The sequence below is a fragment of the Eucyclogobius newberryi genome, unplaced genomic scaffold, assembly GCF_026437365.1.
Source record: "Eucyclogobius newberryi isolate DKJ021-1_F unplaced genomic scaffold, fEucNew1.0.hap1 SCAF_4, whole genome shotgun sequence".
NCBI classification, from domain to species: domain Eukaryota; kingdom Metazoa; phylum Chordata; class Actinopteri; order Gobiiformes; family Gobiidae; genus Eucyclogobius; species Eucyclogobius newberryi.
The window spans coordinates 23,645,028-23,670,319 of NW_027316056.1; the positions used below are offsets into that span (position 1 = coordinate 23,645,028).

The 25,292-nt window shown below is 41.2% G+C and overlaps 4 protein-coding genes across 4 annotated transcripts; 1 reads left to right on the plus strand and 3 right to left on the minus strand.

Annotated features, from left to right (window-relative positions):
- The first annotated feature begins 36 nt into the window (after positions 1 to 36).
- On the plus strand, positions 37 to 4,320 carry LOC140377736 (volume-regulated anion channel subunit LRRC8E). The gene is made up of 2 exons (XM_072463283.1): positions 37 to 210; positions 1,432 to 4,320. Exons 1-2 carry the CDS (start codon positions 70 to 72, stop codon positions 3,736 to 3,738), a joined length of 2,448 nt encoding a protein of 815 aa, XP_072319384.1. The 5' UTR covers positions 37 to 69; the 3' UTR covers positions 3,739 to 4,320.
- A 1,742-nt stretch (positions 4,321 to 6,062) lies between these two features.
- cdkn2d (cyclin-dependent kinase inhibitor 2D (p19, inhibits CDK4)) lies at positions 6,063 to 7,862 on the minus strand. Its single transcript, XM_072463829.1, has 3 exons — positions 7,697 to 7,862; positions 7,259 to 7,405; positions 6,063 to 6,907 (listed from the first exon to the last, which is right to left on the minus strand). The coding sequence occupies exons 2-3, from the start codon at positions 7,397 to 7,399 to the stop codon at positions 6,554 to 6,556; spliced, it is 495 nt and encodes a 164-aa protein (XP_072319930.1). The 5' UTR covers positions 7,400 to 7,405; positions 7,697 to 7,862; the 3' UTR covers positions 6,063 to 6,553.
- A 454-nt stretch (positions 7,863 to 8,316) lies between these two features.
- Positions 8,317 to 13,616, minus strand: ap1m2 (adaptor related protein complex 1 subunit mu 2). Its single transcript, XM_072463516.1, has 12 exons — positions 13,425 to 13,616; positions 12,303 to 12,459; positions 12,145 to 12,212; positions 11,940 to 12,070; positions 11,718 to 11,865; positions 9,577 to 9,703; positions 9,364 to 9,506; positions 9,211 to 9,282; positions 8,968 to 9,126; positions 8,761 to 8,886; positions 8,487 to 8,562; positions 8,317 to 8,418 (listed from the first exon to the last, which is right to left on the minus strand). Exons 1-12 carry the CDS (start codon positions 13,464 to 13,466, stop codon positions 8,393 to 8,395), a joined length of 1,275 nt encoding a protein of 424 aa, XP_072319617.1. The 5' UTR covers positions 13,467 to 13,616; the 3' UTR covers positions 8,317 to 8,392.
- Positions 13,617 to 16,338: 2,722 nt separating this feature from the next.
- Positions 16,339 to 24,697, minus strand: ldlrb (low density lipoprotein receptor b). The gene is made up of 18 exons (XM_072463156.1): positions 24,455 to 24,697; positions 21,703 to 21,828; positions 21,417 to 21,539; positions 20,951 to 21,325; positions 20,389 to 20,511; positions 20,193 to 20,306; positions 19,913 to 20,035; positions 19,708 to 19,836; positions 19,439 to 19,610; positions 18,621 to 18,848; positions 18,420 to 18,538; positions 18,173 to 18,312; positions 17,906 to 18,047; positions 17,399 to 17,551; positions 17,164 to 17,322; positions 17,002 to 17,079; positions 16,749 to 16,909; positions 16,339 to 16,664 (listed from the first exon to the last, which is right to left on the minus strand). The coding sequence occupies exons 1-18, from the start codon at positions 24,531 to 24,533 to the stop codon at positions 16,626 to 16,628; spliced, it is 2,583 nt and encodes an 860-aa protein (XP_072319257.1). The 5' UTR covers positions 24,534 to 24,697; the 3' UTR covers positions 16,339 to 16,625.
- Positions 24,698 to 25,292: the final 595 nt, after the last annotated feature.

Below are 25,292 nucleotides of genomic sequence, written 5' to 3' on the forward strand. Positions count from 1 at the left end.
TTGTATGAAAGTCTTTTTTAACCTCCTCATCTCACTCTTCGCTTTGTCCAGGGAAGAGTCACATCCAGGATGATCCCAGTGGGTGAGTTAAAGAACTTGGGCACAGAGCAGAACCAAAGGTACAGGGTCCTGAAGCCCTGGTGGGACGTGTTCTCAGAGTACCTGTGCCTCGCTATGCTCATGATTGGAGTCTTTGGGTGCACTTTGCAGGTACGTAATCCATCAAATCTAGCCCTTTTACCATAGCAATTAACAATAGAGATGCACCAATTGCAAAATTCTTGGCTGATACCGATTTCCGGTTTTTAAGGAGGTCTGAGCTGCCAAAACCGTTTTTTCTGATACCGATTTTCTATCTAGCCACTGATTTTCCCACAAACTACCCAGTATTATATATGTGAAAAAGGTGCATTTATACAGGACACATGTTTTATAAAATGTAATTTATTTTGTGGAAAAATAGAAAATTAAATAACTATATATAAAAATAATATATTTATACAGAACAGGAACAAAAAGGAGCGTCATCTCTGATTGGCTGCTGCGCCGCAGAAAAGTTGAACAAATCTGAACTTTTCTGCGGCGAACAATTTTAACGCCTTGAAGCTTATATGCCTGTCAAAGCGTCTAGAGCGGAAAACGCCAAAACACACCCTCTGCGCCGCGCTCCACGCCGAAAAAGCAGGAATCTCGCCGCGGGAAACGCAGGAGGTGTTCGATGCTCGTTCACATAGACTTTGAATATAAACTGGACACTTTGGCCGCCGCGGTCTGAGTCTTGCTAGTTTTTAGCTGTTTTGCTCTGGGCGCGTTGAGCTGCTACGCACCGCGCATGCGCGCATGCGGGTCAGTTTGATCGGCCGAAAACCGGAAATTATGACGATTGGGGCCGATTGGACATAAAACCGGCTTTTTTAATCGGCGGCCGATTGATCGGTGCATCCCTAATTAACAATGCAAAAAAACATATCTTTCCAATTGGCAAATATCCTCAAATATTCAGAAAGCTGAAACGCATCAATATACATTAATCGCATTAAAGAATAATAATAATTGTGTTTTGCTACAATACAAAATACACATACAATACAAGGCGACTTTTAGTGAACTGACAATGATCACTATTTTAATCCTTATGTTTTACTATGCACGTCTATTTATTATTGTTTGTATTGTGATTATTTTACACCAAAAGCACACCCCTAGTTTGTAAATTGTTTCCACTGACAATGAAAAGCTTTTTCTGATTTCTGATTTACAATGTAACTTTTTTGTACCGTCTATTCCTGAAGCCAGCACTTTTGATGAATCGTGATTATTCCAAAAAAAATGCATTATATTAACATTTAGTCCACATTGGTTTGTTGACGAGAAAAAATGTTTTGTTTCCAGCTACAACTATTTAGTAACTGTAATATTCTTGTTCTACAGATCACACAGGAAAAAATTGCCTGCCTGCCCAGCCGCTACACCAGCCCAACACCTAACGCTATTCACTGCGACCACATCAGGACATATGGAGATAATGACACCGTTGAGATCCCAGTCAACCCCATCATTCAAGAGGTCAAAGGGCGTAAAAATGACCTAGACCTCCACCAATATGTGTTTGTCAACGCTTACTGCTACACACGGTTTGTCCACTGGTTCGCGAAGTTCTTCCCGTATCTTGTTGTCATTCACACCGTGGTCTTCATGGTGGCAAGCAGCTTCTGGTTCAAGTTCCCGGGGACCTCTTCCAAAATTGAACTTTTCGTCTCCATTCTTTGCAAGTGCTTTGATTCCCCGTGGACGACGAGGGCCTTGAGCGAAGTGTCCGAGGAGAGAAGGGAGGAAAAACTGGTGAGTTTGAGGAGGAACACTATTTCTAAAGACCACCCGGAGAAAAATTGGACAGACGACGAGGAAACCGTGGGTCTTCTCCGCTCCTCGTCAGTTAAGTCGAATCCGGAGAGAAAAGCTCCCGAGCCTCAGCCGACACTTACTTCTTTGGATAGAAAAGAAGGAGAACAAGCGAGAGCTCTGTTTGAGAAAGTGAAGAAGTTGCGTACGCACGTGGAGGAAGCAGATCTCTTGTATGTCATGTACGTGCTGCAAACGTCACTCAAAGTGCTGAAGTTTCTATTGGTTATGATCTACACAATAGTGCTGGTTCATAACATTCAGACTGTGGTGCACTGCAAGGTTCCGCCCGACCTGACAGGTTTTAACATATTCTGCTGTAATCATAACAAGGCCCCTCTCTTCTTGAAGCTTGCCTACTGCTACATGTGCTTTGTTGGGGTTTATGGCCTGGTTTGCATCTACACTCTGTACTGGCTCTTCCACCGCCCCCTAAGGCAGTACTCCTTTGAACAGGTCCGATTAGAGACTGGCATCAGCGACATACCCGATGTAAAAAATGACTTTGCCTTCCTGTTGCATCTTGTCGACCAATATGACTCCCTGTACTGCAAGCGGTTTGCAGTTTTTTTGTCCGAAGTCAGTGAAAGCCGCCTGTACCAGCTCAACCTCAACTATGAGTGGACGGCACAAAAGCTCCGCGCTCGCCTTGCCAAGAACCAGAGCAGCCGCTTGGAGCTGCATTTGTTAATGTTGCCTGGACTTCCTGACACAGTCTTTGAGCTTAATGAGGTGGAAGCTCTCAAACTGGAACAAGTGAAAAATGTCACCTTTCCGCCCAGTGTGGCTAAGTTGGGTTCACTACAAGAGCTGTCGCTGATCTACTGCACTGCAAAACTCCAGCTGCCCGCAATGAACTTTTTCAAAGAGCATTTAAAAGTGCTTCGTTTGGCCTTTGAAAGTGTAGAGGAGCTGCCGTCGTGGATGTACACGTTGCACGATCTAGAAGAGTTGCATCTAAACGGCCCGTTGAGCAATGAGGCGTCTCGGAGTACAAGTCTGGACTCTCTAAGAGATCTGAAATCTTTAAGGGTTCTCAATCTTTGCTGCAGCTTGACTAAAATCCCGACCAGTGTTGGAGATGTGGCTTTACAGCTGCAGCGTCTAAGCATCAACAATGAAGGGGGCAAGCTCCAGGCTTTGAGCAGTCTCAAGAAGTTATCCAGTCTAGTGTCGCTAGAGTTGGTTAGCTGTGTGTTGGAGCGCATCCCTAGTGCAATATTTAGCCTGGGTAATCTCCAAGAGTTAGACTTGAGAGAGAACAGACTGACGACTGTGGAGGAAATACTCAGTTTACAACACTGCCAACGGTTAACAACACTGAGGCTGTGGCACAATAAAATCACATACATCCCAGATCACATTAGTAAGCTGCACTCTCTAGAGGTTTTGGACATCAGCTGGAACAAGATACGAAAGCTTCCGTCGCGCCTATTTTACCTCACCAAGCTCCGGCATCTGGACGTGTCGCACAACCAGCTCACTTCACTCCCCTCAGAGGTGGGCATCCTGCAAGGGCTCCAGTTCTTCTCTGCTGCCTTCAACTCTTTAGAAAACCTTCCTGAAGAGTTGTTCTCTTGTAAAAGACTGAAGACTCTTGCCATTGGAAGCAACTGCCTGTCATATCTGAGTCCGAGAGTGTCCAGTCTAACACAACTTCTGCGACTTGAGCTTAAAGGAAACTGTTTTGGAGCTCTGCCTGTGGGGCTAAGAGACTGTCCCCATCTGATCCTCAGTGCGATTATAGCAGAGGACAGTCTCCTGGAGCAGCTGTCCACAGACGTAGTGGAAGAGCAGCCACAGGATGAGGTCAATGGGGACAATATTAGTCAGTAATTCACCATTTTGCGAGGAGTTTTACATCTTAAAGATGGGGAATTGCTTTGGATGCAGATTATATACCATTATATACCGGTATATGGTTTTAGGATTCACATTTTGTTCTTTTGGACGTGCAAATATATCTATTTATGTTTTAAAATGCTATGGTTGTAATCCCAATCTAAAATATGTGTTTATGCCTTAATGTGTATATACAGCCACACAAGTCCAGAAACTCTTCTTTCCATAACCTGTTGGGCAGGTTTGAAGCATAGACAGTGTGCACTCGTTGTAGTCTCATGTTGCTCCCTTAGGTCTGACAAAGTCGAACAAAGCTTTCCAAACGGTTCAATGACTGGACAGTGCTGCTCTGTTTTCAAATGATCACATCGGATTTAGTTTTTGGTGTAGGGTAATGGAACTTTTTAATGAAAGGATGCTGAAAATTGTTTGTTTTTCTCTATGAGGACAAAACGTCTGAAACATTTTGAACACAATGGATCTGATTACACACTGCCACACATCTACTGCACATGTAAATTGTATTTCATGTTTAAACTGATAGTGTTTATTTATTTAGTTATTTTGTATTAATGAAATAATTTACTTGAATTTTGTCTATACTTTCGTGCATTCATGTTCTCTGCCTGTGTTTTTACCAGTTTCTTATAAAGACATGTATCCCATGTAAAGCAGCTTACAGTGCAGGCAGATCATGTCAGAACCTGTATGAAAACCAGACTATGAGGTGTGTTGTACCTCGGGAAATTTCCAACGACTATCTGTTATAATACTGTGTCAATTATTGACAGAGGAAGAATTGTTTTGCTGTCAGTGGCAGTGGAAGTTTTACCACTATCACCTGAATAAATGCACATATTTTATAAAAGATGACCTATTTAGTTTAACCATTTCATCACATGTGATCGGTAAAACCAATGAACTCGGGTCTAGTTACGTCATATACTGTTTACGTTTGATAATGAGGATAAATTATTCTGTGTCTGCTCCAACATTAAAGTACAACTGATTATTCTGCTCTCATAAATGTGTTGTTATTGGCTTTAGTTGTAGGATCTAATCTAGAACAAACACTATTCAAACATTTTATCTAAATATTTTGTCAGTATTAAGAGTGTTTAAACCAGTTTGAGTCAGTGTTATCTGATCATCTGACTTCACCTTTTGTGTAGTTAAGTTAGTAGTCTATTTGCTAATTCATATTCCCATTCGTGCTGTAGACGGCCTCATACTGAACAAACATCCAGGAAGTGTTTGAGCTTGTGAAGACACACCTTTCAGTTTTATGCAGCTAAAATCTGGAACAGTCTTCCTGAAGATGTGAGACAGGCTTCTACTCTGACAATGTTCAAATCTAAGCTAAAAACAGTTTTGTTTAGCTGCGCATATGACTGAAAGGATTTTTTCTTTGTACTCTTCTCTTTTGTTTGTGATTTTATTAGTTTAGAAAATCAGTTGGATTGATAATTTTTAATTTAGTTAATTTTATTGTAGTTAATTTTTATCGTTGCACTCTTCTCTTTTGTTTGTGATTTTATTAGTTTAGAAAATCAGTTGGATTGATAATTTTTAATTTAGTTAATTTTATTGTATTTCTGTAATTTCTTTGTGATTTGAATGCATTTTTCCTGCTGTGTGAAGCACTTTGAATTGCCTTGTGTATGAAATGTGCTCTACAAATAAACTTGCCTTGCCTTGCCTTGCCTTATTAGTTTGCACGAGGTAGTGAACTCGACCTAGTGGTGGTTGTTTTTTAATGTCTGTAAATTAAAGTATTTTTACAAGAAGAGAATACTATTATTTACGCTTTATTATTGTTTACACTACATTATTTTGTTGCCCACGTGTATGAATGTTCATAGCAGCAGGCAAATAGCTGAACTGTTATCTCCACTGTAGGCTTGTAAAGTTGGGCTGTGGCACCCAAGCAAACAAAATAGCCATTGTGTCTTGAGAGCTGTGTGCACAAACATTAGCAATCTGTGCCACGGTTACCTACAGGCTGCAACAATACCAGCCCCTCATTCAGCCTGAGCCTCAATTCACTTATCTCTGTGACCTTCTGAGCACTTCTCATCAGGAGGCATTCTTTAGTGAAGTCAAGCCAGAACATCCTTCAATATCACCTTGGGCTATGCAATGTTTATTACCATTAACTAGAGATACTCATTTAGATTGTCATATTAGATTAACATTACATTGTCATAAAGGTTGGCGATACAGTATGTAGTATGAGTATGTTCCACGAAATGCATGCACACATGACGCACCTGCTCTAAAATAACACAAACAATATAATTTTCAAAGAGTTTATTCTGCATTCCATCTTCAAATACCAGTGACGTGAAAAAATCACTTGTTTAAAAAATTATATAAATAACATTTCAACAAGCACAATAAAGGCTATTTACAAAGTAACAGGAATATTTAATCTATTCCACAAATAAATAAGAGTCAAGTTAAGATACGTCTAGTTCAGAGTAACAACTATGCAAAGCAATTGTGTACACCATGTCAAGTTTTGTCAAAATGTAAAAACAATGGATCAACTGTTACACCATATTAATAGTATAAAACACTGAGGAATAAACTATCTACAAATGTGCACTCCCATGTCGTAGGGAAATGTATAAGGTGCTTAAATTGCACTGTGCAAAAGAGGTGTCTATTGTAGCCACCTTCCACTGAAAATAAGCTGCCAAGATAATATGTTCAAAGTCACATATTAATGCTGAGCCACTATTAACAAAAACATACCTTTACACAGCAGAAAATTCAAGTCACCAGGATGAGTGTGAGTGTTTGAGCTCTAACTGTGGGTGTTAGCGAAGAGCAGATCTACCATATCAGGCAAACGAGAGGCTCTGGCCACATCTACAGCCGTCTGCCCGCTGGTGTTGGCATGCTTCAAGTCAGACCGGGGCGCCAGGAACACCACCACGTCTCGATGGCCTTCACGAATAGCGATGTGTAAAGGCAAGGCTCCATCGTTGTCGGCGATGTTAACAGAAGCCCCATGCTCCACCAGCACCTGCAGTGTGTCCAGAAAGCCTGTGCGGGCGGCGTCATGGGCAGGTGAGATGCCCTGCTTGTCCTGGAGGTTAGCGTTGGCTCCTTTTTCTAACAGAAGACTGGCCACGTTAGGGTTTCCCATCATCATCACCTGTACATAAATAAGAGCAGGACAAAGTGTTTAACCTGATGCATATTCTTTTTGTGTAGAATAAAACACAAGCAACATTAAACGCTTCAAATGTTTAACTTATAATACATAATGCTCCTGCTATATGAACAGATCAATAATCACATTATAAGCTAATCATTTAAACTTAGCCTTAATAATTACATTGGTAAAAAGCCCATTGATTGTGGTCACACAATAGGGGAAAGAATAGGCACTAGAGCTATTAGGCCACAGCTATTGCTGATGTAATTAAAGACTGAATAAGCCACGTAGATGTTTATGTGTATTATTTATGATGGAGCAGTAGGTCAGCGTGTGTGTCCTTCTCACCTGTAGCGCGGTCCGGCCGAACTCATTCGGAGTATCAGGATGTACGCGGCAGTCGTCCAGCATCCTCTGCACTTCGCTCGTGTTTCCTTTGGCTGCCGCCGCCGTCAAAGCTTTACCGGCATCCATCTGACTCAGGACCATTCTACACTGTTCAGACACACATGTGCAAAATATAACAAATATACAACAGTATCACAAAAGTCACGCACGCCCGGTCTTCTGATGATGGCAGGCGCGGCACTTGGAGGTACATTAAAACAGAATGCCGCTCTTGGATGACGCCATGATACTAGCGGAATGCTCTTCTCTCGTGAACAATGAGCAGAAACAGAAACACATTCGGGTTTGACCGAACAAAACACACTGAGCTTTGCGGTTATTCAGCGAACTCGCGATCGCGAAGAGCTGTTTTCATACGGAGAGGTAAACTGCCGTTACCTTTCAGTTTTGTCCGTGTTCGCGACGTCGCCGGGCTTCGTGATCCGTTGCCTCAAAAAGCCAGTATTTTTTAAAACCAAACCAGGGCAAAAAAGTTTATAAACATTAGAAAATGCATTTGCGCGCTGAGCTGCGCCGTGTCTCGGTCTGGCACATACAAACACAGCAGCAAACACGCTCTGTCCAATCACAGCTCGCCGGGGGGTGCGGTTTGTCCATATTTGGTTAAGAAGGCGGGGTTACAACTTGGTTTCTACACTATCACTGTGGTAACAGAGGCTCTGCACCAATCAGAGCGCGCAGCGCGGAGAGCGGGCGATTCGTATACGTTGATGTCTGCGGCTCATTCACATTTCTGACCTTTGGTCTAACTCCTCCGGGCCAGACGTGAAAAAGGCGGGTGTGTGTTTTATTTGGCTCACCCCAATGTAAGAAGGATTAACACAATCTTAGGAAAAAGACTTTTATAGAGTTTCACACAGATAAAACAGTAATCACATAAAATGTACAAACATTATATATTTGAGTTATTTGTTTGCCTACATTTAAATATTGCTACATTAAAATTTAACTTAAATTACAAATTACAATGAAATATTCACACATAAATCAGTCAAATGAAATATAAAGACATCCTTTAATTCAGTTATTAATTCTCTGGTGCAAGGGCAGCAGGCCCTATAGGTTTATGTGCCTCTACACATTTGTCCGCAACTGATAATCTAGAAGAGAACAAAATATAACAGACATTAATAGCAGTAAATGATGTAGCCTATTTATATAATCCTACCTCCACTTTGAGTGATGTAACGGACCCATGGTAAAGCTTGATAACCACTTTTTTCTATTATCTTCATATATCTGACCTGCAAATAAACAGTGAGAATTTCAAGTAATAGAGGTCTTTAAATGTTTGCCTTGCCCATGATCTTACTACCCCAAGAATAGAATACACAGAGCCAATTGTTGAATCTATGACAGAAGTCCCCATCATAACGTGAATAAACCCAATCCATGTAGTGACAAATACAGAACATATTGATTTAATAGCAGAAGATGCCTACCTGTATCCCTGACACTGTAAAGTAGGGGATTTCAAATTTCACTGTTATTGGAGGTTTGCCTTCAGCTTCATCCTTATCCACACTGGGAAGGCCAAAATGGGCTCTCATTAGGAACTCTTTACCTCCCTAAATAACAGAAAGGGATGTACAGGGAATTAAAGATAGATGTGTGATACATAATATTAAATCCATTTCTCTCTCACTGACAGGAAAAGACTTGATGGTCCAAACCACCAGATTCTTCTCAGGGACATATTTGGCGTTTCCTGTGCTGGTTTTGAACTTGGGTGAGTCAGCATCACTTGGAACCGGCACCCTGACTTCCACGTTGTTTGCAACAGACTGCTTTTTAAACTGGCCCTTTGCCTATAAAACATGTGTGAAATGTTATACTTAGACACAATCTGGGACCATTTGAGTTTTATTCTCTTTAAAACACGTTGGATGTACCTTGACCATGATTTCCACTCTACTGTGAGAAAACTTTTCAATGACTGATTCAATCCATATCAATGGCTTCACCTAAAATGGAAAGTCAATACAGTGTTAGTAATATTTTGAATCCCATAGTTGTGCAAATCTATGGTTTCAAATGTAACTAACATGAGTATTAATGCGGTAGGACATGAGTTCAGACTCTCCGTCTGGAGGAATAAAGGAAATTGTGCGGTCACTTTCAAAGCGTGACAGGCGCACACACTGGTGAAACTTTACGTCCTCCATCACCACAGTCTTCCCCTTGTCTCCTGTACACAAACAAAGCATTCTGTCATATTTAATATTCCATGTGAGGTGGCCACATTGGTAACAACTTACGTCCAGTCAAAGAAAACAGCACTCTGTCATTGAGTCCCAGTCGCAGCTCAGGCATCCCAGACAACATGGTCTTTAGCTTAATGCTGCCCACAATGTCACTGCTCATCACACTTCCGTTTGCATTCACCTGTAACATGTCATCAAATATTAGTAAATGGGATACAAAAATATGATTACCAGCTTAATTTAAGTTCGCATTGGCATACTTCAAAGTGATGAACGTTTATGAATGAATCCACAAATCCTCTTCTACCTTTTGATATGGTGAACAAAAATCCTCAAAACTGAAACCTACGAATAGTGCAAGTGTTGCAATGTTAAAGGGGAACTATGTCACTTTTCTGGTGGAAGTCTATCTCCCGTTTGTCTCTGTGATGGTATTGCTTTGCCTGAAATGCATGTATTATGCAAGTATGGTACTAAAATCATTTATCTCCATGGAATCACAGTAAAGATGCATGTTTTATATATTTGTGTACATTAGGCAAGGCAAGGCAAGTATATTTGTAGAGCAGATTTCATACACAAGGCAATTCAAAGTGCTTCACACAGCAGAAACAGAAACACAATAAAATTAACTAAATAAAAAATTAAATAAAAAACACCTAGCCACAAAGGGTAACGAGTTTTCAGAGTCCAACTCCTTTTTAAATCCTTTTTAAATCAATCCAACTGATTGTCTAAACTGATGAAATCACAAACATAAAAGAGAAGAGTGCAAATAAAAATCCTTTCAGTCATATGCGCAGCTAAACAAAACTGTTTTTAGCTTAGATTTGAACATTGTCAGAGTAGAAGCCTGTCTCACATCTTCAGGAAGACTGTTCCAGATTTTAGCTGCATAAAACTGAAATGCAGATTCCCCATGTTTAGTCCTGACTCTGGGCACCAGCAGGAGGCCGGTCCCTGAGGTCCTCAGAGTCCGAGATGGTTCGTATGGCACTAACATGTCTGAGATGTACTTTGGTGCTAGGCCATGGAGAGACTTGTACACAAGCAGAGCTGCTTTAAAGGTGCCATAACATACTTTTTTTCACGTTTCGTAGTCTATCCTAAGTGTATAATTGATAATAATAAGTGTTGTGCAACACCTCTAACATAATAGTTAAGAAATATCACCCAGACCTTGGACCCCCTCACCAACCCGGAAATGCAAACGGCTTGGTTTTGATATTCGCCCCCACCCTTGCGAAGAGCGATCTGGCTCCCCCGCCCAACCCGTGACGTAGTCTCAGAGCGTGTGTGTGCCCCGCCCACCCGTGACGTAGTGTGTGCCCCACAGCTGTCTGCGCCGTGTTGCGCCGCTCCTGCAGCGCGACTGAGTGAGAAACGATAGAACTTCAGATCAACACTACTTTGAGACTAAATAAATATGGTGTTTATTCTACAGCGTGCGCAGAACAGATATATCTGTAGATATATATATATATATATATATATATATATATATATATATATATATATATAAAAGTCTTATGTCCATCGCGCTCTTATTTCCTGGTTTTTCGGTATCGGATAGAACTTCTCTTCGTTTATTTTCCCGGTTGCTGCATCAACTGCCACATAAACCTTCACCATTGTGATAATAGTAAAGAGTGCGATATCATTAATGACGTTTTGGGCCTCTTTGAACCGTGTTTCGTCGTAAATCGAAACAGAAAAACTCCGGGGCTTATAGGGAGACACGAGCAGCCCGGCTCCGCGGGAAGGGGGCGGGAGGCGGCAGGCGGGAGGGGGAGGGGGGTGGAGAGGGTTAGGGTGAGGGGGGATGATGACGCGTGCCTGTGATTATGACGCGGTCTTGTGAACACCCCCCGTCAGTTTGGAGATTCGCGGAAAGGAGATAGTCTTTAATATATCTAAAAACTGCGGGAATCAATAAAAAAAAACACTCTGGGTACATATATGAAGCACAAATAGCAATGTAAGAAGGTTAAAAGCTCTGAAAAGTCGATTTTGCATGTTATGGGACCTTTAAAGTTTATTCTCATTAATAATGCCACTAATTGAACATGCAAGACAGATACCTTTAATGCAGTACTGTGGAGCATTTTAGGCAAAGCTATATAGCACGTCCATGGAAACCTAAAGGTGGTGATCCCTCCCTAGGAAATGTTCTTTGTGCGTGTTCTATTTCTTACCAGTACGTTGATGGATTCAATGACATCGATAAAGACCTCATTCTTCTTGTATTTTATGCCCTCCGACCTCCAAGACACTGCATTAGTGACAGTGGTTGGAACTTTGCTCTTTGCAACCTCGAGCTTTGTACCTTCCTGTGTAATGTATCTGCGATGGTGACACATAAGAGTTGACATTTAATATCTGCTTTTATATCTAAAGTTAAGCACAATGTTACTCACTCCTGCAGGATTTTGCTGTCAGTCGTTTGCGGGAAGCCAAAATCCATCAGCTCATCCAGAAGCTCATAGACAACCACAAAATTGTCCTGAATGCTCTCCTCCTCCAGCTCTTTGAAGTACTCGGTGAACACCTACACATTGTACAATAAAGAGTCTAATTATTTCTTTCAACCGCAGTCGTGCAGAACATAACAGCATTACTTACCTCAACAAGTTTGTAGAGAAATGAATATACAAGGGAGGCATTGGAGTTTTTATTTGTTGTGGCCACCACTGAAAGACCATGTTAAGGTGTATTTTTGCACAATATTTTCTTTCACCCTAAATGTGAAACTATGATGAAATGTTCACAAAAGAGGATACAGTAGAGGTTGGTGTGTTTGATCCACATAAAGTGAACGTTTCCATGTGACAGCACTGGACAGAGGAGCCCTTCCTCTTCATGCTGCATGAGTAATGGCATGAAATGGTCAATCTCGGCCATATCAACATCTCCTTTGTAGTTCCTACAGATCAGCACCTGTCCACAGTGAACAAACATATTGAACCCTACAGTCTAATAGCATAATCGTACTATTAATAATAGTAATACAAACAAATATATATGTGATAATTATAATAATAATAATGCATTTTTCTTATATTGCGCTTTTCATGTCGCTTTACAATTCTGTGCATTAATCATTCACTCTATTGTAGCCACAGCAGCCCTGGGGCAGACTGATATAAGGCTGCCTATCTGCACAATCAACCCATCCGACCACCACTGGTCACTCACTCACAGCATATTCATACAAGACGAGGTGTGCAAAGTGTCTTGCCTTAGGACACAACCACAGTTTGCATTAGAGCCACTGCTGCCCCTTTAACTGATACATAACACAGCTCATGTTCACATCTGCCACAAAATCCTCCATAGCTCAAGCCACACTCCTTTTTCAAACAGTGCATTTGCTGGTCGTCTGTTGTAATGGGCTTGAAAGTCAATCTTATTGCGTTTAAATTATATCCACCAGAAGATCAATACATGCTGAAATATCTCTATATAATATAAGAGCCATGTTGACAAATAAATACATCTAAAATGACATAAATACTTATGAGACAAACTATGTTATTTCTATCTTCTGTCCTTGTGTCAGGTATGGCTTATTGACTTGTAATAAACTGTATTAAGTGGAACATTATTCAGTAGTTAAATGAGAACACAGTAAGCAGTGAGAGTTCAGGTTAAGGGCCATGAAAAACAATACTTTTCTATGTTACAACCGGAAGAATAGGCAGTGAAAAGGACCAATGAATGACACCACGCACCAAGGCTGATTAATGTTTAACTGGCAGACAGCAGTGTCATTCAAGTTTTAAACTAAAACAACATGTACATGTTACCAACACACAATTAAACAACCTTTACACAGAGACACGACCCGCAAGAAAACTAAAAGCTAAATCTTGTCCGTGCGTCGTGCGGTTCAGTGCGTTTACCTTCCCCTTCAGGTCCAGCACGAAAATAGCTGAAGCGGACATTGTGTTTTCTGAGTCCTCAAGTTTAGAAAGCGATGAATAAACCGTCAGCCACAACTTTCAGTAATAGTGTATTTTGTTATCCATTCAAAATAAGGAATTGACGGGCGTAAGGTGACCGTGCAGGGCCAGGACGTCTTTTCCTGTAGCAGCAGTGACGTCATGACGCCCAGGTGAAACATTCACCAGAAGAACAGCTCACCTGAACAAAGCGCCGCAATACTTAGGTTAGCCACGGGGGGGCAGCAGAGATGCGCACACGAAATGAGGAACACTGTTGTGAAGGATAGACCAGGTTCTGTCTTATTAACTCATTTAACCTTCATAGATATGTGCAAAAATAATTCACTTAATAGGATAAGAACAGTAAAAACGTATTATTTTATTATTTGGCTTGGACACAGAATATTGATCCACAAAGTAAATTCCTTCTAATTCCTTCATGATAATGTATTTTTAAATGACAATAGAATGGATCTTATTTAAGTGGGTTATACATCCCTTTGGTAAAACTGTATTCCTGCTTAAAGTCACTGGTCACATGCGCCATAAAGCTCAAGTACATGAGCACAACCCAACCAGGCCCCACTGTTGCTCTGAGCTAGTACTCATTTATACATCTTATTATACAGCTCACAGGTGTAAGCCCCAGCTAAAGGGTTTTGATGTTATAATACAATTACCGTGAATCTAGTGAGCCACAAAGACTCTGTATTGTAGTGCCCTAAATAGAACCACACATTTTGTATGGTATGGTTTTGTACATGTTATTGAAAATGTTGGGAAGTAACTGCATGTACCAAAAATACATTATTCAGAATTCCAAATCAGAGTAACCGTATTCTGGTACCACAAGCCTTCTCTTTCATTTGGAGGTATTCACTTTAGAATACAGTTACTTTCCAAAAATCAAAGGAATACATTGTGGTATTTTCTAATTTAATTCAAACCATTTTAATAGATCCATGCTTCAAACTGCATGTTATTAGTGAGACACAGCTCATGTGGTAAATGGATGTGTGATTTTCCCCCTTCTACTGTGATGGATAAAGCAGAACAAACATTGCCACAAACATCTCTGATTGTTGCAATAACAATATGTTCAAACACAAATTAATTTTAACAACACTGAAAAGCACTATATTTGAAAGATTTTAGAATGCTTTTACATATAAAGTTAAACATTGTGCATTACACCAACACTTTTAATCACGACAGTAAAAATCTTTGGTCAGAAATCTTGGCCAGATATGAAAAAATAACCTTTTTACCGTGTTGCTGGTTCATTCTCTCATTGATCAGGGATGTGACTGGGTGAATTGCTGGTTTCAGGGTCACAAAGGCCGTGCTTATCTAGAGAAACAGATATTGGTGAGAGTTTTAGTGATGTACTGGCATATGGATGTCTCACATACGACATCCAGCAGAGAAAGTATACTTTTTCCCTTGATAGACTTGTATTTTACTCAATAAATGTATAGCTACATTGACAACAATGCCATGAGTACCTGTTGCATCCCCTGGTTGCTACACAGCAGTGAGTCTGTTTGGCCGCATGTTGTCAAGGCAAACAGCCAATTGTTTTTGCCTTATCTTGGGCACCGCTTGGTTTGTAACCTGACAGGGGAATATTCATCCTATATCCATCATCTCCTTTGGCAATTGTCAAAGGCCCCTCCTTCTTGCTTACGTACCAGTGGTGTGATGTGCAACTCCACCTCTCGTTTGCCATCTGGCCAATGGGGCGAGGCGGATGTGCAAATGTAAACTGTGAGGTGAGCAGAGGAGGCAGGGTTGCAACAGGTGTCTTGTGTCATCCAGGTCTTTAGAGTATCATCCTCTGCCTCATGGGGGGTAGGCCATGAGCATACTATGGTACACAGTGTAGTAAACAGGGTTGTGAAGGGGACAAGCGCCAAATGTGCACACTGGGCGTGGAATTCATCACAATGGAATGTGTCAGTACCTGTCCAACAACATGTCAACTGCCCTGATGGAGCAGTGACAAGGCTGGGTCACTCATTTCAAATATGTTAAGAGCTGCATTGTAGTGTCTGGCACGTGTAAAATCTACTCGGTTTGTCAGAATAACTTAAAACGACCAAATTGCAGTCATAGTTGAGTGGGAGTCGCTTGTGGTGTGCTGATGTAAATTATTCATAGCATATATTGAAATCCTACTGCTCCAATGAACCAAATAACAGAGGCTAAGATGCAATACAATATTTTATTTTTTATTTATTTATAACAGAAGATGCAACGAAAAACAGCAGAGTGACTTGTGCCAAGGTAGGTTCATCTAAAAACATAATACAACATAAACAGCGTATCAATATACTGAAATTAACTGTGTAGCTGCAGAAGTACCAAGTAAACGTCAAACTTCAACTTCAAACGTGCAGGCACAGTTTGGTTTGTCTTCACATACAACAGTAAACAGAACCAATCTCAATAAATAAAACTATTTACAGCTTAGTTTGATTACAAATATAAAAGGCCACATCTCAAAGCAAGTTTACAATTATATATATATATATATATATATATATATATATATACATACACACATACACATTATTTACAGTGTTGGAGAGAATTCCAAATATATTCAGTACACTTTCTTCAAATATGAGTCGTTCTTTTTTTGGTCCAAGCAGCAGCAGCAGCAGCAGTTCCCAAAGTTTACAATTGGGTTTACCTCCACCAAAATGATACAGACATTAAAAGTCACTCAAAATGGCTTGCTCCCGTACCAGGATTTTAAAAAAGGTAGTTACAGGTCGGCTCAATAAGGCATACAGTATATTGTGGAGTGCAATGAGGAAGGCACACAACAGTGAAAGGCTTTGAGTGAAACGAGAAGAACAAAAGCAACTTCATTTTTAAACAAATATTTTAAACTTCCCAAACGGGCCATGAGAACAAGTTCCTTCATCTTGGAACTAAATTGCACGTCTTCCCCTTCGAAACCAGCCCGAGTCTTTCCTTCAGTTCGTCTTGGGTTGAGACTTGGATGGCACAGTATTGACATCAGAAGCACAAAATGAGGTCAGCGTGCATGTGATTTATATATATTTTTCTCCCTTCTTTCAAGCGACATTAGAAGAAAATGGCTTGGCTTCTTCATTTGTATCCACTGAGGCTTCGTTAGGCCGTTTCAAATCATGCAATGTCCATGTCTTCCATACCGAGCATCGTCCTCTGCACACACAAAAAGAACACGTAAAATGAGCAGCAGTTTCAAAACACACACGTTTGTTTCACGGGGAAGTCAAAGGACTTTACCTCCGGATAGACGTAGCCCTGCGAGGAGTTCTGGCAAATGTGCACCTCGTCCTCGGTGGTTTTCTGGTACACCGGGTTGACGAAGTGGATGGTGTTGGTGTTCTTCAGCCTCCAGTTTCTCCACAGCAGCACGGCGCCAAAGATTAGGAGCGACATGACCGCTGCGAAAAGAATGCACAAACGTCAGAAGGGTGACGTTTCTCCCCCCCTCTCCCCCCCACGAGCGTATCGCTCTCTTGCGATTGTAACTTACATATGGGCACGATCACGTACGCGGCGACAGAATGGGACGACTCGTCTTCGGTGGGCGTTCCGGACAATTTGTTATTCACTGATCAAGCAGAAAAGGCACAATTAACCATGCAGCGATTAAGAATGTTGCACTATATCGCCAGAAATGAAAAATATTTTGTACCTTGAGCCGTTGCGATGGGCTCGGGTGTTGTTGTAGTTGTAGGTTTGGGAGGAGCTGTGGTAGTTGTGGTAGTTGGAGTAGTTGTGGTAGTAGGCCGCTTTGGAGCTTGAGTAGCAGGAACTTTAGGTGGTGGCGCAGCAGTGGTCGCAGGGGGGTTAACTGAACGTGCAAAACATGAAGATTTAGAGATTTGCATTTTCACAGTTTGATCATTAACAGGGTGTTTCTACTGTACCTGCGACACACTTCCTGTTATCAGCTGCCAGGGTCATGTGATCAGGACAGGCACACGTGTACAGGGGGGAGTGATCGTTAATGCGAGGAGCAGGCAAACAGAGGAACTCGCAGTCTCCATTATTGTGGTTGTTCGCTTGGCACCAGTTTGTACCTTCAAAAAGAGGCACAGAGGTAGTGAATGACAATGGCCGTAATTACCGAAGCCATGGAACAATCAAAAAAGGTATCACAAATGATTTAAAGGTTTACGGTACACAGCAACTGGCTGTAAATTAGAGAGAAGCAATAAAATCATTTTGTTGCCAAGGAGCCATGAAACTTCCTGTTCAGTAAATTGCCACTGATAATTGTTATAGTTAAGGAAATATATTGTCTACTATTTCAGTGGTTCCCATCTTGGAGGCTGGCTGAAGTAGTTCAAATATTGTCTTATTTGTGAACAGAGGAGCAGCTGGAAACTTTAGATGATCAATTAGTGTGATTTTGTGGAGAAAGAGGAATGTACCATTGGGCTGCTTGAGCTCGTGATACACGGCAATGTCTTCGGGATGGTCCAGATCCTTTGCCAGCTCTCGGATGTCTCCACCAGTCAGGCGATTGGCACTGTACACAGCACCTTTTCCACTGTCTGTCCAGAACACTTTCTCCTAAAAAGAAGAAAAGTATCATCATTTCCATTACTGCATACCCTGGCATTTCCATTGAAAGGAATATACCATCTCCACAATTATGAATGTATAACACAACAGCATAATTAATATATAATACGAACCTCGAAAACGGCAAGAGATACGGGATGTGCGAGGTGCGTCTGGTCGAAAATAAGGGTATGCCGGGACCCTCCGCTGACATCTACACTGGAGAGAGAGTGTCTCTTGGAGTCGACCCAGTACAAACGCTGATTAACCGTGTCTGTTTGGAGATGAAGACACAAGATTGAAAGGGTTAAATTTGGTTATGTGCTCATTATGCAAACCGATTGGACAATAGCCATTTCCAGCTAATGTAGTTGTATTTACCAAGAGTGATGCCATTGGGCCACATAATATTGTCGGTCACTATGGTGACGCGGTCACCTCCATTCAACCCGCTCTTCTCAATCTTGGCCTCCTCGCCCCAGTCTGTCCAGTACATGAAGCTAAACAAAGTGCACACACATAATTAACTCAACGTAAACAGGACCACACGCATTATGTACACACTAATGTTCCTGTGCTCACTTATTGACCGGGTCCACTGTGATGGCCCTGGGCTTCTCCAACTTGTCAGAGATCAGAGTCTTTCTTTTACTTCCATCGGTTGATGCCACGGAAATAGTTTTTAGGTTGCTGTCCGTCCAGTAAATGTTGCCGTGGAGCCAGTCCACTGCGATTCCCTCTGGGACTTCAATACCACTGTTGATGACTACAGTGTGAGTCGAGGAGTCACCGGCTGTGTCTATGTTTGTGCTGTGGGATAAAAAAAATACATGTATAATGAATTCAGTTTTTAAACAAAACGAATAAAACACGGTACAGTACACAGGAAGTAAGAACGTTTCAATTAATAAATGAAAGATAAAGAACAAAATTATGGGCATCAGTAATAATTTAGTAATCTCTGTCCAGTTCTTGTTACACTGAAATTAAACCCTTTAGCGTGCCCATTCTTCCTGATTTTAATATATCAGCCTGGTCAAAAGGTAGAGTTGTTCCTTTGTATAGCTGGACACACAAGGCCTGGTCCCTTTTATTCTAGGGAGGTACTGGTATTTTTTAAAAGGCATGAGTAAATGTTATTAATATCTTACTTGCGCATTAATAATACCATTAAAATGTATAATATAAAGTATAAGAAATAAATTAAAATGGTAATGCAACTTTTATTTCTCTGTGTGCGCTGTATTGCTTTCCTCAAATGTTAAAATGAGTTAGTCGAGGGCATTTGGCCAAGAAATATATAAATTGGGGGGGCCTTTGGTGAAAGAAAGTTTGATAACCACTGGCCTGGTCCTTCATCAATTACCAGATCAGGGATAGACAAAGCTGAATGTTTTTACCTGAATATTTTCTTCAAAGAGAGGTCTGACCAAAAAATGGTCTTTGTTGGTATGTTCACATCCAGAGCGACTGCATTCTTGAGTTCTGGGATCAGGCGGATGTATTCGCTGCGATCCGCCGTCATCACTCTCACCTCATGTTTACTGGTGAAGTAGAGCGTGGGGGCGGATCCTGGGATAACAGCAGCAAAGAGAGTTCGTGAGCCCGTTTTGCATTTTACAGAGAGATATTGTATCGTATAAATGCAGACAAACTCGTCAAGTACTACCTGACGCAGCTTTGCATGTGCTGGTCGCAGGGTCAATCTCGTAGCCGTGCTCACAGTCACACCTGTAGCCGCCCTCAACGTTTATGCAGATTTGGCTGCACGTGTCGGGCATCGCACACTCATCAATGTCTGCGATTAAAGCATCGACACATCGGTTGGACGAGGATCTTTCTCCGACATTAAAATCGTTAGTTTGACTCCTTACCTTTGCACGTCTTCCCGTCTGTCTGGAGACCGTATCCTTCGGCACAGGAACAGTTGAATCCGAGTTTCAAATCGTTGCATTTGTGAGAACAGCCGGCGTTTCCACTCAAACATTCATTTACACCTGAGGAAAACCAGCACCCACATTGTTAATCTTTGTGAATATTCTTCTACAACAACCTGTCAAGACAATTTAAATGTTAACTGTCCGAAAGTGTATAAGTTGTATTGAGTCTCCACTAATAAGACATGACAATTTCATGTTTATCAAAAATACATACCGCACTCGGCTGGTTCATCGGACCGGTCCTTGCAGTCGGCGGATGAGTCACACAGCTTATCCACACTGATACACTCCCCGCTTTTACATTTGAACTTGGTGGGGCCCTCGCAGTCTATGGACACACCTCAGTCATCCAACAACGCAAAGATTGAAATATCCTTTTTGATTTGCTTATATAATTTGAAAAAAATCACCTAAATCACAGCCAGCTTCATCACTTCGATCGCTGCAGTCAAACTCTTTGTCACACTGTCGGCTGCCATGGACACACGTGCCATCGCCACAGCGGAACTCATCCAGGCGGCAAGTGGGCCGAGCTACAAGAAACACAAGCGTTTAACATGGGACTATTTAGTGCTGGAGAAGAGTCGTTTTGGAGACACACAGATGGCGATACAAATGCAACAAAAATAAAATTGATATAAAATTGAACTTTAAAGAGAAAAATCTTCTAAATAAGGGAATAAAGAGATATTTGTGTTTTCACTTTTTGTGCCATATCTCAACAGAAAGACATATTTTAGCACGTTTTTGGAAGAGTTGCAAAAATATATGGTCAAATTTTTGGACATTAGGATGATAACAAACAAATCTAGATGTAAATGAAAAGGTCTGTATCACTCACGCCTGAAGTGAGAGATAAATATGGCGAGAGTGAAAGATAAATCATTTTTTTCCTAAGCATTAAAAAACATGTAACGTGTAGAATATTCCAGAGAAAGGTTTGCGTTTCGTGTCTGTAATTGAATTACTTACTGCAGTTGACTTCATCAGATTGGTCCTCACAGTCTGGGCTATTGTCACAACGCCAATTCCAGTGAATGCACTCGCCATCGTCACACTGGAACTGGTGTGGACCACATGGCTCCGGCTTTCTTGTTGCTTCTCTGGGGCATGTTTCGGGCCACTCGTCGGACCCATCGGCGCAGTCGGCATCCCCATCGCAGTGCCATAGCAACGGGACGCACACCGTGTTGTTACACTGGAAGGAGTTTGGGCCGCACGTGGGTTTGGGACAGGACAGCTCGTCGGAACCGTCAGTGCAATCTGCATCTTTGTCGCACACGAATGATTGGGATATGCACTGGCCGTTTGCGCACTGGAACTCGCTGTCCTTGCATTTTTTGGCAGCTAAGTACAACAAAAATGGAAAATATCATGAATAAACAGATGCACGGATTTACTTACGAGCACACTCAATTAACGGTATTACTAAACTTACTGCAGTTTTTCTCATCGGCTCCGTTTTTGCAATCAGCTCGACCATCACAATGCCAACTTCCTGGTATACACTGGTTCATCGGGAGGCCACAGTTAAACTCCGATTGTGAACAGGTCTTGCTTGCTGTAATCATAAAAAGCAAATGTGAGTCATCATAACTAACAAACCAGTATCGTAAAATTGAACAAACATAGATGCCCTCCACATGTTCAGGCATCATTTTGAAATGTACACAACACAGCATGAAGGTGAAAAAGGTCTGGTCAAGTACAAGTGAAATACAGACCACATGTCGTCGGCAGCTCGTCAGTGCCGTCTCCACAGTCGTCTCTTCCATCACAGATCCATTTGAGCGTGATACACCTCCCGTTACCGCACCGCAGCTGATTAGCACGACAGGTGTTTGCAGCATCTGTGAATAATAAAAACGTACAGAGAGATGACAACTTTTTAGTGAGGATTTAATACATCTCTTTGCACACTGATGTTACATAACAAAGTTTCAATGGTAGTGCCTTTTACTAGACCTCAGGTGACACTTTTATATTCATGAATGTGCTCTAGTAACGTACGCCTCAGTCGACACACAAACCCAGGGGCCTTGGGGGGTTAATATTCTACAGAAAATGACACATTAAGCAAACATTAAATCGATAGCCACTGAAACTGGGCGTGAAAGTGAAGATAACAATATCCGTTTTCCTGGTTGAACAAAACCGGGTCCTGTTTTAATCAAAACTAGATAATATGCAGTAATATCAGTCCTTGAAAACACTTATTTAATTAGAAAGGACAGTACGGCTTGAAAAGGGAACGAGACAGTAAACTCACAACGCTGCAGCCTGCTCCACACGACCGCGAACGAATAAAGATTATATCTTAAAGCCACGCATGATGAAAAAACATTGCAAAGTGCAATTTTACCCATTAGCTCTACACCAGTAAATACTTCTGAGACAGAAAATAGGTCTAAGCACAACATTACATTGTGAAGGTAACTTTTAAATTGATTTAGACATTTAGGGTCTGAGCCATGAACAGGTGCATGGTTACCAGCTTCACTGAGATGTGAAAAGCCAAAGCTGTCCCAGGACCGGCTTTACAGGTGATGACATCACAACGTGTGCCAACACCTGAGCATTGTTCTGTGTTATGTGTGACCCAAGGTCCGAGGAGATGACAGAGTATCTCTTTAAGACAATAGACAGGGAGGAGTTGTACAATCACACCACTAGTTTCTGATTGGTCCCAGGGAGGCGCTTCCTTGTCAAAGCATCGCCACTGTGAACTGAAGGTAGTACACAAGTGTGCAAGCATTGTGAAAGATAAGGAAATGAGCAATCCTGATAGTAACAAGGATTTAACAGAACCATTACTTTTGAAATACAACAGTGTGTTTGGTTGTATGTAAACCCAGAAATCCCCAGTTATGAGCACACTTGATGACACAGAGTTTCCTCAACTAGACTTTCCAAAGCCGACTGCCGATTGCCTGAAGTGAAATAGGCATGAATCATTTCAGGAGTAGGCCCATTTTCTTTGAATGCCTGCTAGTTTTAATTTAGCAACCGGCAAGATCAAGTAGAAAATGTGTAAATACCTTAGTGACCTTTAAAGTCCTGAGCTAAAGTCTAAGGGAGAATGTGGGTCAAACTCACATCATGCATGAACGAGCAAAGGATTTCCCCCTACAGTATTGTATTGACTTCAGCTTTACTTTACCTTGTTTGATTAATAAATCTTGACTTAATAAATCTGAACTAAGTTTTCAGGGCGTGAATCAGTTAACCACACCTATTGTCAAGAAGGTCCGGTATCCCATGCAGAAAATACAATGAGTCCTCTTTTATTGCCATTTTAAACATATAAACCCGCTTAATAAATAATAAACTCCATATGAATCAAGAGGATACATTTGGTGCAAGGAGACGGGTAGGTCACATACTTAGTATTTTATTACAATAAGCAGCCAGTACGTGAAAAAATATTTTTACTGTATCATTACATTTATCATTTACTGTACTATTATCATTCTGCTTTCTCATTGCTACTCACCAACAATCATATTTGTATACAACATGTGCACAGGGAGTGTTTATTGACTCAAACATACTCTCCTGTTAATGTATAACCAAGATACTTAGGGTTTGGTATAGTTATGGCACAATGTTTTTATTTTTGAAGGTAAATAACTGATTTGTGGGGGGGGGACAAAAAAAGAAAAGACAAAACGTAGATTACACTCTTTTTATCTTGCTGCATTGTATTTTTATTCATGCGGATGCTGCCATTTTGATAAAAGGTTAAGTGAGATTAAGGATTAGCTTTATGGCTGTTTGTTAAAGGGAGTTTACATTAAATTGAGCAGTTAAAATCGTTATCAGTCGTGCTTCAGCCGCGTGGAAGATGCTTTTGGCCACACCCATGACCGACTGCGATCTTCACTTTCATCGCACGAAACTAGACGCCGCCGGAAAACCCCTGCGAGGAAGTGATTGGCTGCTCCGCACTCTCCCGGAAAAACAACCAGCCAATCACAGTGCCGTGCGTAGTTTCATTCATATATATACAGGAAATGTCAAAACCACGCAGCTGGGTTTGACATTTTGCAATTATATCATGTACATATATTACATTTGGTTTTCTCAAAATGTAGGCAACGGAGCATGGGTGTATAAAATAGGGAGCGTTGAATTTTATTACTCAAAATATACTCTAATATTCTAGTTAAATGGCTAAATTGATGTTATTACTTAATTAATGTTTTTCCGACTTCCTATAAGTGATCTGTTCTTTTCTTCTGTATCTACCTGCGTTGCACCAATGAAATTTCCCCATGTGGGACAATAAAGGAATATCTTATCTTATCTTATTATATTGTTTCGTTTTTATTATTTATTCTCCTGTTGTTGTTGTTGTTGTACTGAATAAAATGTTCTCTTACATTTATATTTACATCAAATTCAGTCATCATTGCAAACATCAACGGTGTAAGCATCAACTTCAGAGTGTTGAACAAAAGCGTGACATTTTCTTACCTGCCGCACTCAGTAGCATCAGCAGCACCAGGCAGCAGCACCGGGGCAGCGTGACAAGTCCTCTCCGTGTCCCAAACATCGTCCTTTCGGTGCCAAAACGTCCGCAGAGACCAGACTGGGCGAGGGGGGGAAAGCTACGGTAGCTCCGCGATGTTTCACAGCGGAATGACAACACAAAACTGCGACCTGAGAGAGCGTTTTCTACTAGGAAGCAGCGGGAGGGCGGCGCTACAACAGTGGCCTGATATTTTAAATGGGATGAAAGCCCTGGTTGGTCAAGGGGAGGAGTTAAGTTCACGTACGTAAAGGTTACTGTGAAGGGCGAGGGTGAGGGTGAGGGTGAGGGTGAGGGTGGATTGGGTTGGGTGTGGGGTTAGGGGGGTAATAAAGTCTAAAGAATAAAGTCTGGAGAGTAAAGTCTGGAGAGTAAAGTCTGGAGAATAAAGTCTTAAAGAATAAAGTCTTGAGTTACAGGCGGTAGTCTAAACAGTCTGGCGGTAATGTAACATGGGATGCCAGCCGCCATAAAACACCAAAGAAGATGAAGATGAAAATGATTCTTGGATGATTAATAATCCTAAAGTTAACCAGTCAACAATATTAAGAGCACAACATGAAAAATAAAAGATATATAAAAACAAAAATACACAACCTTTTGTGCTATTTTGTATTTAAATATTTGTTTTTTTTAAAATATGTCGATTTACAATTGAGTCTGAATGTACTTTTCTCCATATTTCAAATGCCAATTGTGATGTTTGTTCAGTCCTTGATCATCGGTTCAGTTTTTTGTCATTAATTTCTTTGTGACGGCCAGAAGTATCGAATGGGATGGAGA

Coding starts and splice junctions, on each gene's coding strand:
- LOC140377736 (XM_072463283.1), top strand. CDS start 70: ATGATCCCAGTGGGTGAGTTAAAGAACTTGGGCACAGAGCAGAACCAA. Junction 211..1,431: donor TCTTTGGGTGCACTTTGCAG/GTACGTAATCCA, acceptor CTTGTTCTACAG/ATCACACAGGAAAAAATTGC.
- cdkn2d (XM_072463829.1), bottom strand. CDS start 7,399: ATGGTCCTGAGTCAGATGGATGCCGGTAAAGCTTTGACGGCGGCGGCA. Junction 6,908..7,258: donor TCGGCCGGACCGCGCTACAG/GTGAGAAGGACA, acceptor ATTTATGTACAG/GTGATGATGATGGGAAACCC.
- ap1m2 (XM_072463516.1), bottom strand. CDS start 13,466: ATGTCCGCTTCAGCTATTTTCGTGCTGGACCTGAAGGGGAAG. Junction 11,866..11,939: donor GACAGCAAAATCCTGCAGGA/GTGAGTAACATT, acceptor TCACCATCGCAG/ATACATTACACAGGAAGGTA. Junction 9,283..9,363: donor CCTACCGCATTAATACTCAT/GTTAGTTACATT, acceptor TTTCCATTTTAG/GTGAAGCCATTGATATGGAT.
- ldlrb (XM_072463156.1), bottom strand. CDS start 24,533: ATGTTTGGGACACGGAGAGGACTTGTCACGCTGCCCCGGTGCTGCTGC. Junction 20,512..20,950: donor ATCTGATGAAGTCAACTGCA/GTAAGTAATTCA, acceptor TGTTTCTTGTAG/CTCGGCCCACTTGCCGCCTG. Junction 16,910..17,001: donor GTACGTGATCGTGCCCATAT/GTAAGTTACAAT, acceptor TTCTTTTCGCAG/CGGTCATGTCGCTCCTAATC.